Consider the following 12,368-nt stretch of genomic DNA (forward strand, 5'->3'; position numbering starts at 1 on the left):
AATTCATTGTCACTTCCTTGGTGTATTTAAAAAAGAATAAGCATATATTCTTGGTTTGTAACTACTGTATGGCAGTGCAAAGATATTCGTTATTATTACAAAGTATTTGATTAAGGCTTAATTAATTTCTAGGTACAGCAATAAAACAGTGTGGGGAGTCCAGTGTTTTGCTAATACTGTCCAATCATGCAGTTATTGTGGTCTGACTGATATTTTTAAATCTCCACTCTATTTTTTTATGAATACATCCTTGTTAAAGTAGTCTGCAATTCTATAAAGTAAATAGTTTTCCCATAGTGTAAGGATAGTGAAATGAACTTTGACTTAAAAAAAGGTTAAGATTTAAAAAGAATTTAAAAGAAAAGTATGATTTGTTCAATGCCATTTGACACAGCAGTCAAGATTTACTTATGACTCCCATTGGAGACCATTTTTGTTTATAGATAAATTGCAGAGAGCATAAAAAGTATTAAGCTATATTTACCGAACGTTTTATGCTTTATTTTCAGGTTTTACGACCAGAACGAGGCAAAGATGATTATGTCTCAGAGGGACGCCAGGAGAGGTCAAAAGCTGATAGAGACAAAGAAAGGCAAAAACGAGAAGAGGAGAGGCTGAAAATACGAAAAGAAAAAGAGAAACTTCGACGTGAAAGAGAGAAAGAGGAAAGGTTTGTGTTATGTTCTGTGTTATTCAGAATAGGGTATTGTTCATTTTAGAAAGCAACTGGATGTTAAAATGATATAAGTGCAAACTATGCATTACAAAACCTTAGTCTCAACAGTATACTGTAGTATGATAAGAGGAAAGTATCCCAGTGGGAAAAAATTATTTAGTATTGCAGTTCTTTACCTCATTAAGTGCATTTATTCTACTGTAGCAACTGGCTAACTGTTTATATTTCTACATTAGTCCCTTATATTGCTCTTCCAAGTGCCTTCTGCTGTTGTTCTTTATTACTGCATTTGTCTTTGCCCTTTTCTCTGTGCCTTACCTTGGAAAGGTACATTTGTGAGTTTCTTGCAATTGCCAACAGCCCAGAATGGGCATCAGGGGCAACTAGTGCTTTCCTTTAAGGGAGACAAACTCATATCTTTAGTGCGGCGAGGGACGTAATATTACTGTTAAAGTTTCTGAGGCCTTGTTTTAACATCAATAAGCTCTCTTTGGGATAACAATGATACTACCTGTGTTGGGGGTTAATGCACCTCATGTGGTGCACTTTAGAAGCATTATTTGTTGGGGTTATGTGCAGTGTTTCCCTTCGGCCCCAAGCTGCAACCATTCATTACTTTTTACTCTACCTCTGTTCATATTCTTTCTTTCGTCTTACTTCCACCCTCTCCTAACAATTGATTCATTGCACAGCTGCGCATTTTTCCTACTGTTACACCTTTAAAACATTTTTACTGTCAGTTTCAGCGTTGAATAACTTATAGGTCCCAGCGACTGGCCTTTGGCCTAAATTCTATACTATACTCTGTTTTTTTTCCATCTGTCCATCCACCTGTGGTGTTTTTGTATGGTAACACTGCGTCCCGGGCTTAAAAGAGTTACGGTATGTGTAAGTTTTAGGTAAATAAAAGGATATGTTGGTGTACATTTGCAACTGAAAAGTGTTTTAATAATTTACTGTATGCGAAGTACACCGTTAATATTCGAAATAGGATATTACAGGCGGTCACCCCGGGTTACGACGGGGGTTCCGTTCTTAAGACGCTTCGTAACCCGAAAATCGTCGTAAGCTGGAACGACGTTCTTGAAAACATGTCCAGAGGGAAAATTTCACTACTAATTTGCAATTTTTCTTAGGGCCGTCTCTCTAAAATTATCACTAATGCCGTATCTCTAAAATTATCACTAATTTACTTTTTTTCATGTGTAACACTGTGTATTCACAAATTACTGTATATTTTCATTAAAATACAGAGAGAGAGAGAGAGAGAGAGAGAGAGAGAGAGAGAGAGAGAGAGATGAGAAGAGAAATAACTCCTTAGGTTTCAATAGATTGAAATGAACGTCTGCAGGCAACTTTTTCCCCCTCCCATAAATACTATATTTCTCCAGAGAAGAGAAAGAGAAAGAGAGGACTGTGCAATTAGTGTGTCTGTCTATCAATTCTTTTGCTGAGAGCGAGAGAGATAAAAGAGAGAGAAAAACACCAAATGTAATGACAAGTATCTGTGGAGAGGAGAGAGAGAGAGGAGGGATGAGATTTGTGGTAATTTTTTTGACACCAGAGATGAGAGGAGGAGAGAGAGAGAGAGAAGACCGAGAGAGAGAGAGAGAGGAGTTGTCCTTACAGTATTTTAAAAAGAGAGAAAATGGAACTGATTATTTTATTTAACAAAATACTCAGATATGAATATTTGATTACTTTTAGTTATTATTATTGGAAAATATTAATGAATAAACTTCATTGACATACAAACGTCCATGAAAACAGATCTCATCTCAGTAAGAAGAGGAGAGAGAGAGAGAGAGAAGGAATTACATAAAAACCATTAAATTCATTGACCATTGTATGGCATTGTTAAGCTTGAGTGTCACTCGCGTTGAGGTGGGGAAATTGATACAGAAAAAGACAAAGGGAAGAATTTCTTTTGAAATTAGTTATCGTATTACTTACTACTTCTATTATTATTATTATTATTATTTGAAAATATAATAAACACTGGCATCTACCATAAAAATTCTCTCATCTCAGTAAGAAAGAGGAATTACCTTACAAGTGAAATGGCAAAGGTCATTTTCATCTCTTTAAAATACGACCATTATGAATTTTGTAATTAAAGTTTTATTATTATTATTATTATTAAATAACTGAAATTATCAATAAACATTTTACATACTAGTACCATAAAAACATTCTTTCATCTTGGTAAAAGAGAGAGAGAGAGAGAGAGAGAGAGAGAGAGAGAGACGAGAGAGAGAGAGAGAGAGAGAGAGAGAGAAAGAGATTGTTTATCTCTCTGTTTATAACGCTTCCAGTGAAAGAGAGGGAGGGAGTTACCACTATGTATGACACATTATTATCTTGTGTGGCAAGAGAGAGAGAGAGAGAAGACGAGAGAGAGAGAGAGAGAGAGAGAGAGAGAGAGTGTTAACCTTAATTAAAAGTGACATGGATAGATTAGTACGTATTGTATTTCTTTAAAATACTATCACATTCACATATGAATTTTGTAATTATAGTTATTATTATTATTATTGTTATTATTATTTGAAAGTATTAAAAACAAATAGTACAAGTACATAAAAAATCTCGGAAAATGTCAGGACCACGTGATTGCAACACTGCAGCTCTCCCCCAGTTCTTCCCCCTCCTGGCTGTCACAGAACTTGATATATAGCTGACAGTTTTAGTACCTGGATCTGAAAAAGGTTACTGGAAGTTACTTCAAGAAGACTGGGATTTCCTTCATTCTTCCATAATTTTTTAAATATAAGCTAAAATCTTACTAATTCACTATGGTATTTTCTTTAATGAATTGATATTATTGCTGTATAAATTAATATTAATATTTGAAAATAGTAAATCATTTATTTATCATACTAAAAAACATACATCTTTGTAGTATAGAGAGAGAGAGAGAGAGAGAGAGAATTATAGTGATTATTTTTGTTGGAAAATACAAAGAGAGAGAGAGAGAGAGAAACTTTGCTAAACTATAAAGTATTCTTATCTTATCATAGTATGTGTTTTTTAAAAGCGTTGTAAACTCGGAGCGTCGGAAGCGTCTGCGTCGTAACCTCAGAACAAGCGTCGTAACCCAGGGCGGATTTTTCAATGAATATTTAAGAAAAAGCGTCGTAACCTCGGAACGTCGTAAGCCGGACCCGTCTTAACCCGGGGAACGCCTGTATTATTATTGTTGAATGCAAGCTGAATGTAACTATCTAAAGCCCGGGATGCAGTGTTACCATACGGAAACACCACAGGCGGATGGACAGATGGAAAAAAACAGAGTAGTATAGTCTATTCTAATACTATAAAAGACTATTTTGCTGTTGTGTGCATCTGGGCGTCAGTTGGTTATTGTACATTTATAAAACAGTGTGCGTGCACTCGAGTCTTTTCTGCCTTTAAAATCATAGGATCAAGCTAATCCCCTTGGGCCACTTTGCCTCTTATGGGGAGTAATTTTGTACTTAAAACCTTTGTTTTTAATTCTTAACTATAAAACATAGTATCTTTTCAAGCTTTTATAGTTTTAAATTTTTTTTACTTTTGTACAATTTTGCCCAGGCTTTATAGTTTTTACATTTTTTAATTTTTGTACAATTTTGCCATTGTCTCGTGCATTTTTCTTCAATTTTGTTACTTTCCTATAAATATATCTACTACATATAAGTATGTACATCTTACACAAATTTTTACTGTATAAATTGTAATTAATTTCTAATGTCCAATCATTTTACAGCATAAGGAAATAAAACCATTTTAGTACAAAATATATCAAATGTATTAGAAAAAATATTATCTAATGTTAGATGTCCTATGTTCATGTTGAGAACACTGTCAACAGACAGACATATTCACCTTAAACTAGGAAAAAAATTAGATGCAAAAATAAGACATTTTATACACAATGAGCAGACTCTGCTAAGTTCAAGGCTATATTTAGGGAAGTCAAGTACATAAACTGCTCACAACCAGTCTGAAACAGAGTCCCATGAATCAAAGGTGCAAGACTAACTAACAGACCTTGCAAACCCATCCTTACTTAAAGGTGGTATGTGTTTAAGCAAGTAATATACTTAACATTACCCATTTGTTTTGTTTTTGGGCATTAGATTATCCATTTCATTAATGAGTTTAACATTTAAAAACCACAAAACAAAGTGTCAGTAGTTTTGAAGTCAAGAGACAGTTGCTTATATGTTAGGCATAGCCTGTTTAAAACAGTAATAAAATCATTAAAATCCTATAATGTTATACAATATAGCCCTTATAGTTAATTGAGCTTGTAATGTAGATCTAAATTGCCATTATTTTGGAATGTATCAAATAGACAATTATTCACATGCAAATAAAGGTGCTAGTTTTGGCTGAGAGTACAAATGGCACCTTCACTATTGCTGCCACTACTATAGTCAATTCCCCTTAAGGTAGATTCTTGTGCCTACGAGACGTTTGTTTGGCGGCCTCTGATTGGCTGGGACCGGGAGGTAGGCCGCTCGCTCAGTGTCTCATTATTTTCGTCTGTGGCTTAGAAAACTAGCAATATGTTTATATTTCTTCAATCATCTCACGCTTTGCACAAGATAGGAAAGTTCTGGTCATACCATAGGATTCGGTATTAATTGTACAACTAAGTTATCTTTTCCTGAAATCAATAAGATAAAAACACAAAGGAATTGCAACGAGTAAAAGTGAAGAGAGATGCATTCAATTCTTTATATAACTGTTTTTACTTATAGGATTTTGCATCATTAACGCAATCAAGATAAAATAAATCTTGTGTTTTCATACAACAAATTCACCCTGAATACGCTGGTGTTTTCAGATTTTAGATGCGTGTGATATGTAAAGAGAAAATGAAGAATATGTCTTATTATGTTGCATCCGAGAGAATGTGATCTGCAAGATGTTGTGTCGTCTCAGCAAGAGATTTGAATTGCCAATTAGCGATATAAGAGGTCCAGTTTCGACAATATTTACCATGTTATATCATTACATTTTTTAAAAATAAATACACAGAATTTCCATTATCATATAGTATGGCTGGATATATCTGATAAAGAAAAAAATAATAATAATCAGATGGATGCATCTGGTATCGGTAGCTCGGATCTCAGCGGGCCGCGGGGAATTCAGTCCTGCAAAGAAATTGAACTCTGTAGACAGACTTCACACTCTTCAACTCAGCCTAAGCTTTAATCAGGTTGTTTCAGAATATTGTTTCTAATCTTATTTTATGAATATATTTTTAAACAAAAGATATCAGAAACAACAAAGAATTAAGAAAGATTGTCTTCCTTTAAGGCTGAGTCAAGTATGGCTGCAACATGATAAGACATATTCTTCATTTTCTCTTCACATATTACACACATCTAAAATCTGAAAACACCAGCATATTCAGTGATTTTATTGTATGAAAACATGCATTTTATTTTGTTGATCGCATGAATTATTCAAAATCTGATGATAAATAAAAACAGGTATAAAATATGAAATGTTTATCTCTTCACTTTTACTCGTAAATCCTTTGTGTTTTATCTTAGTGATTTTAGGAAAAGATAATTTACTTGTACATTTAATACCGAATCCTTTGGCACGACCAAAACTTTCCTATCTTTTGCAAAATGTGAGAAAATTGAAGAAATATAAACTGGCTACAAATGAAAATATGACACACTGAGTGTGCGGCCTACCTCCCGGTACCAGCCAAAAAGAGGCTGCCAAACAAACGTCTCGTAGGCGCAAGAATCTACCTTATGTGAATCGACTATAGCTGCTTTGGATAAACTCTGGCATCAAAGTACAAAATCGATGCCAGGTGTGTTTCAACTTGGGAGTGGTCTGGGAAAACCATGTATAGAACAGAAAAGATGAATTTTCTGACAAAATATTTTAATATTGCTGATATAGTTTTTATTACCTTTTTAATTTTGGTGCATCGCAGGTTACGAAGATTGGAGGACAAAGCAAAACATAGAGAAGAGGAGAAATTGAAACATAAAGATGACGTCTTAGAAGAAGCACAGGAAGAAAAAGTGCTTGCAAGTAAACCTGAAGGGTCAAAATCAAAGCGTTATAGTGAGGGTAGAAGAAAAGAGAGAGAAAAGGATAAAGTAAAAGAAGAGAAAGAGAGGGAAAGGAAACCCAAGGAAGAACAAGATGATGTTGAAATTGAAACTTTAGAGGAAAATATGAATTTGGAAAACACACCAGAAAAAGAGGAAATTGATTCTTCAAGGAAAGAGGAAAAATCTGAGGAGAAGGTTCCGTCCAGGAAAAGAAGAGAAAAAGATCCGAGAGTAGAAAGGAGAATACGAAATAAAGTAAGTTTTTTTTTTTTTAACCGTGTAATCTAGCAAGCCATCATTATTCTCTATTTTTATTGAAAATTAATTTTGAACTTAATATCTTTTGGCTATACTATACTGAAGACTAACATTTGCCATGTTTTCCATTTTTTTTTTTAATTGTTTTTTAAGTATCTGTGCTAGGCATTTAATTCACCCCAATGCACAGTAACTATTATTTCCCTATTGTATTAAATTACAAACTGTGCAATACTATGTTACAGTTATGAAAGGGAAAAAATTACTGGCAAACACCATTATGTTAGGGATAAGATTAGCCATTCATTTTGCTCTTAGGGTTGCCACTCACAGTGCGGCTTGTGAACACATGCAAGACACACTGAAGATGGGTCAAATAGTTCCTTGCCATAATCCTTTGGCCACAGCTGCATTACTTTGTCTCGTACTTTCCATTCAGTCAATTGACTTTTTCCACTTGGTTTTCCAAATTTTTTAATGGAAGCTATCTTATAAATTAAGTCTAATGTGAAAGTAGTTTATGCAGAAAGTAAATTGATCATTATGTGAATAGTGATCAGATGATTCAAGTTATTTCATAGTCAAGATCCTGATCTTTTAGCTTTAGATGTGCCTCTCAAAGTAGAGGAAATGTTCTCATAAAACTTGTTTGCTCAATGTTCATCTTTGCCTTTGCCATTCATTTGGCATAATTTTTCACAGCTTAATTACATCTCAATTCTGTTACAGGATCGACCAGCAATGGCTCTCTATCGACCAGGTCAGTCACGTCTTAGCAGCCGCATGCGTCAAGATCGTGAGGAAGGAGCAGAAACCTCTTCATCTAGTCCAAGCCCTGTGATGCCCGCTGGGGACCAAAAGAAATTACCTTCTTCAAGGAAGGAAAATACAGATTCCAGTAGATCTGACTGTAAAGAGGAATCAACAAAAACTATAAGTATTACCGATGATATATCTGAGAGTAAATCCACTACTGAAATAAGTCAGGATGACAGAAGCAGTGGTGAAGGTACAGGGGAGAAGGCTACTGGAAACCAAAAGCACTCCAATGATGAAGATGAAGAAGATGATGATGATGATGATGATGATGATGGTGAAAATGATGAAAATGAAGAAAACATATCAGATATTAAAGAAGGAAAAGATGAAAAAGACAGTCAAATGCAGGAGCCACTTGAGGATGCTGACCTTGTTGATGAGGCCCATTCTTCTTCAGATAGCACGCACAATAAGGCGGAAGATAGTTTAGGAAGCATTTCCAAAGACGTAAAAAAGTACCCTGGGGTTAAAAGCATGACATTTAGGAGAAGTGTTAGCCGAGAGTGAGGGATTTTTAAGGTAAAATATTTTTTTTTGGTGTGGAACATACTTGTTACACAAATGTGAAACCTTTACTTTGTTTCTTTTTCTGCTGATAGTTTATATTTAGATTTACAGTGACCTGTCTGCGATTTCTTCTTATCTGAAATGTTTAATGTAAATGTTTGATTACAGATGATCTTAAGCAAATTATTTGTGCTTAATTTTCCTATTATAATACTAAATAATTAAAAAGACCTTAGTATTCTCACTTTTGTAGCAATCATCATAAAGTAAAGCATTTTAATCTGAGAATTTTGAACCAGCCCTAGAGTCAAATGTATCCAGTCATTCAATTTTAAATGAAAGGTAATAGTAATTGGAAAATGACAAATTTGAAATAGTTGGACAATAAAGTAAGAGGAGGGCAAAGTCAAGAGGCCAGCCATGTGATAGCTGGGAATTTGGGTTTGGTTTTCTGAATAAGTAACTCCATAATAAAATGAGAGCATTTGGAAAAAGTGAAGACAAAAAAGGAACAATTAAGAACCTCTATTAACATAGTGTGCTATGCCTTAAGCAGTATCCATCCCCTGGAGTGGAGTTACAGCAATGACTCAAAACGTGAAATGCAGGCATTAGTAATTGTACCTTTGTCCTTCCATAACTGTCTTTCAATCTGCTTTAGCCATTTTGTGCAATACAATTATGCTGTTTGCAAGTATGTATTTGCTTCTTGGATCTGCTATCCACCATTTCACTATCAAGAGATTAAATCCAAAAAAACCAAGCACAAATCTTCATTTCAATCCAATGTACAGTAAGTGAGAAGCAGGTACACCCCCCTGCTTACAAACAGTAGCACCTCATTTACAAGGTTTTCCCATGAAATATGAATGCTTGTTTTCATTGGAACAGCTAGGTTTTTTTTAGAACACTACCTTCTGAATTGTTGAAAAAGGCTACTGGAAACAAACACAAAGATATTGACAACATACCAGTAATCCCCATTTACAGCTTCAAAGCAGTCTTCATTTTCAAGCGTTCCCAAGCCTGGAAAAAGACTAGGCTTTCATCACAATATGGTGGGTATCCATCTATTATTAACCGGGTATTACACATAAACACCACAGAGCAGTCTTTCTAAGCATGTCACAGGGCAGTCTTTCTAAGCATGTCTATACTATTCCCAAGTAGATCTTGAACAAATCTGATTCTTGGATATTTTGGCATTACTAAATTGGCTTCATCCTTGCTATTTCATCAGTAGCAGTTACAATCTCAAATATTTCTGCCATAAAAACTTATGAAACCAAGACCACCTTTACAATAAGACAAACTACTGTCTATAAAACTTTTCACTCCCAAATGACCAAAAGGCTAGTTCAGAAACTTCTCATATCTATACCATTATCAAGTAAACTAATGCCTATGAAGGTATAACAGTCTCTCCCCAGCATCAAACAGAATGCGCAAGGATGTAAAAACCACTGCTGTCGACTAATACCAGTATGGTTATATAATCTGAAATCTTAAAATTGGTGAAATGAATTTTACATCTAGTTGTATAATTATTTTGTGGTCTGCAATCCATTTACTATACATGGAAAAATTCCAAGCACCTAGACATCCATTGAAAGACCTTTTAAATGTGAACTTGTGATAGAATCACTGTAAACCCAAGGCTACTATATAGTACACATGGCATTTGTTAGCCTTTATTTAATTGCATTTCTTTCCAACCATCACCATTTGTGATCCAACAAATGCAAAAAAAACTCTATAAAGCATGGAATGTTACATGAGTAACTCTTAGGACTCCCTTTTCCTTGGCACTTTCTCTCAAGGGAATATCTGCTACTGACCATGAAAAGTTATCATAATTCAGTAGAAGAAACCTACTCATATAGAACAAGCCCACAGGGCCACTAACTAGCTCTTGGCAGATAAAGTGGATCAGAGATCAATGGTGAATGTGAAAGATCTCTGTTGAAATAAATGAAAAAGTGACAAATGAGACCATCTGTCAATGGTCCAAGTCATAAATGATACTAGTATTAGGAAACAGAAACCTGCCACCACAAACCACTATCTAAATTTAGAGCTAAATCTCTGGCAGAAGCAAACATCAAAATCAGAAAACATTATTCCAGTAAAGGAAGTGAAATTTACCTAGAACAGGTTGCATTTATAAATATGAGAGGATGGATGTATGAGTTTTAGGGCAAAAGCCCAGGCACTGGGGCCAAAGAAGCCATTCAGCGCCGTAATGGAGATTAAATAAATAATAAATTACATTATGAATGAGTTAATAAGAGTATGAAGAAAATGGTTCATATATAAATTACCATATGAGAAATGAATGGATTAATGAAGAAAATGCTTAATAAATAAATATATATATATCTATGATGAGATAGATAAAAAATAATTAAATGTTATTACAAATATTTATAGACTTAAAAAGGAGATGAGAGCAGAAATATCTGCTTCATCTCCCAAAATATCACAAGGGATTTACCCCCAAGATCTCTCTCTCTCTCTGGTTAAAACATCTGGGGCAAGCAACCTAAATATGAGAGGACGGACTTTCAGATGTTTCTCAAAGTTGCACATAGAATAGGTACGAGATCTGCTGATAAAGCTTTTTAGTTTTACTGGAATTCAGCCTCATACCCCACTGACTACACAATTCCCTGATTCAGTCCATGTCCCAACTGAGGCTGAAAAGGCAGCATCAGTTCTCATGAGACTTCACTACACCCACAAGCGTGGCAACGTAAGACATACTGAAAAATATTGTTTTCCAGGCCAACAACCATATCACTTGTATACACTAAAAACAAGTGGACCAAGAACACTACCCTGTGGAACTTCAGACACAATAGGTCTTGGTGCACTAAAGATCCCGTCCTCAGGAACTCGCTGCTGCTAACTACTACAGGCCACCAGTTCTTTAACTAGCTGGACAAAATCGAATACACAGAAATAAAAAAAATAGCCATGTTGTTCTATGGAAATTGAAGTTAGCCATTCATTGTGAATGAACTAAATATAGAATTTAGGCCAAGGCCAAGCACTGGGACCTAAGACGTCATTCAGCCTGAAATGGAAATTGACAGTAAAAGGTGCAACAAGAGGAAAATATTGCAGTTGCACTGTGAATCAATTATTAGGAGGGTAAGGAATGCAAGAAGGAAGAAAGCAAATATGAAAAGAGGTACAATAGGAACAAAAGGGGTTGCAACAGGGGGCCAAGGCACACTGCAAAGAACCTCAAGTAACCCTAAGGAGAGCCACTTACTATGCTTTGTATTACAGTCTCCACAAATAACAAATAAACTTTTGAACACCGAGATTTAGTCCTACTAATTATTTCCAGTCTCTTTTGGAAAGGATTGGTATGGCTCAGTCACAGGACTCAAAATTTGTAAACTTCATGGTATCCACACAAAAATTTACTGATGATGAACAGGTCATCCGGACTCGAGTATATACAGCCATGCCTTGCACATGTGGTTACCATAAATAAAATCATGGCCATCAAAGCCCAAGATTAAAACCTCAACCTTACGCCCAATTATTTGAGTACTAAAGGACTATGTAATTTTATTTACTGTAATGCATAACTGGCCCAAGGTTTCCCGTAACGAATTAAAATTAACAGTAAGAAAAAAAAAAAAAACTAATCCTGCACTCAACAACAATACATTGTCAGAATCAACAACAGTATTTACATTTACAAAAATTCTTTCAAGTATAACAGAACGTTACCATATGCCATTGAAACAAACATCAAAAGCTTTTGGTAGACAGTGGGTCCGGCACACCTTGCAAGGTACATGAAATCTGCCAGGTTTGACACAACTGGGGAAGGAGTCAGGATAAATTTAGATATAAAACCTCGGAAGGAAAAGATTAGGTACGTAAATCATGTGCCAAAAGTCTGGATACACAAGATAATCTGTGTTTTACTCCCAAAGTCTCTTACATATATTACACATTTAAATTAAAATAAAGTTTGGGGCGCATGCTTTATACAGAAGTCTGCAAACCAG

The 12,368-nt window shown here is 35.1% G+C and overlaps 1 protein-coding gene across 1 annotated transcript; it reads left to right on the forward strand.

Moving 5' to 3' along the window:
• Nucleotides 1-509: 509 nt before the first annotated feature.
• Nucleotides 510-8,520, forward strand: LOC135209983 (regulator of nonsense transcripts 3B-like; the record flags this gene model as incomplete). The annotated part of the gene is given in 3 exon segments (XM_064242706.1): nt 510-670; nt 6,630-7,008; nt 7,741-8,520. Coding segments are annotated over 3 exon segments (1,137 nt in total), but the record flags the coding sequence as incomplete, so codon positions are not given.
• Nucleotides 8,521-12,368: the final 3,848 nt, after the last annotated feature.

The sequence above is a fragment of the Macrobrachium nipponense genome, chromosome 39, assembly GCF_015104395.2.
Source record: "Macrobrachium nipponense isolate FS-2020 chromosome 39, ASM1510439v2, whole genome shotgun sequence".
NCBI lineage: Eukaryota > Metazoa > Arthropoda > Malacostraca > Decapoda > Palaemonidae > Macrobrachium > Macrobrachium nipponense.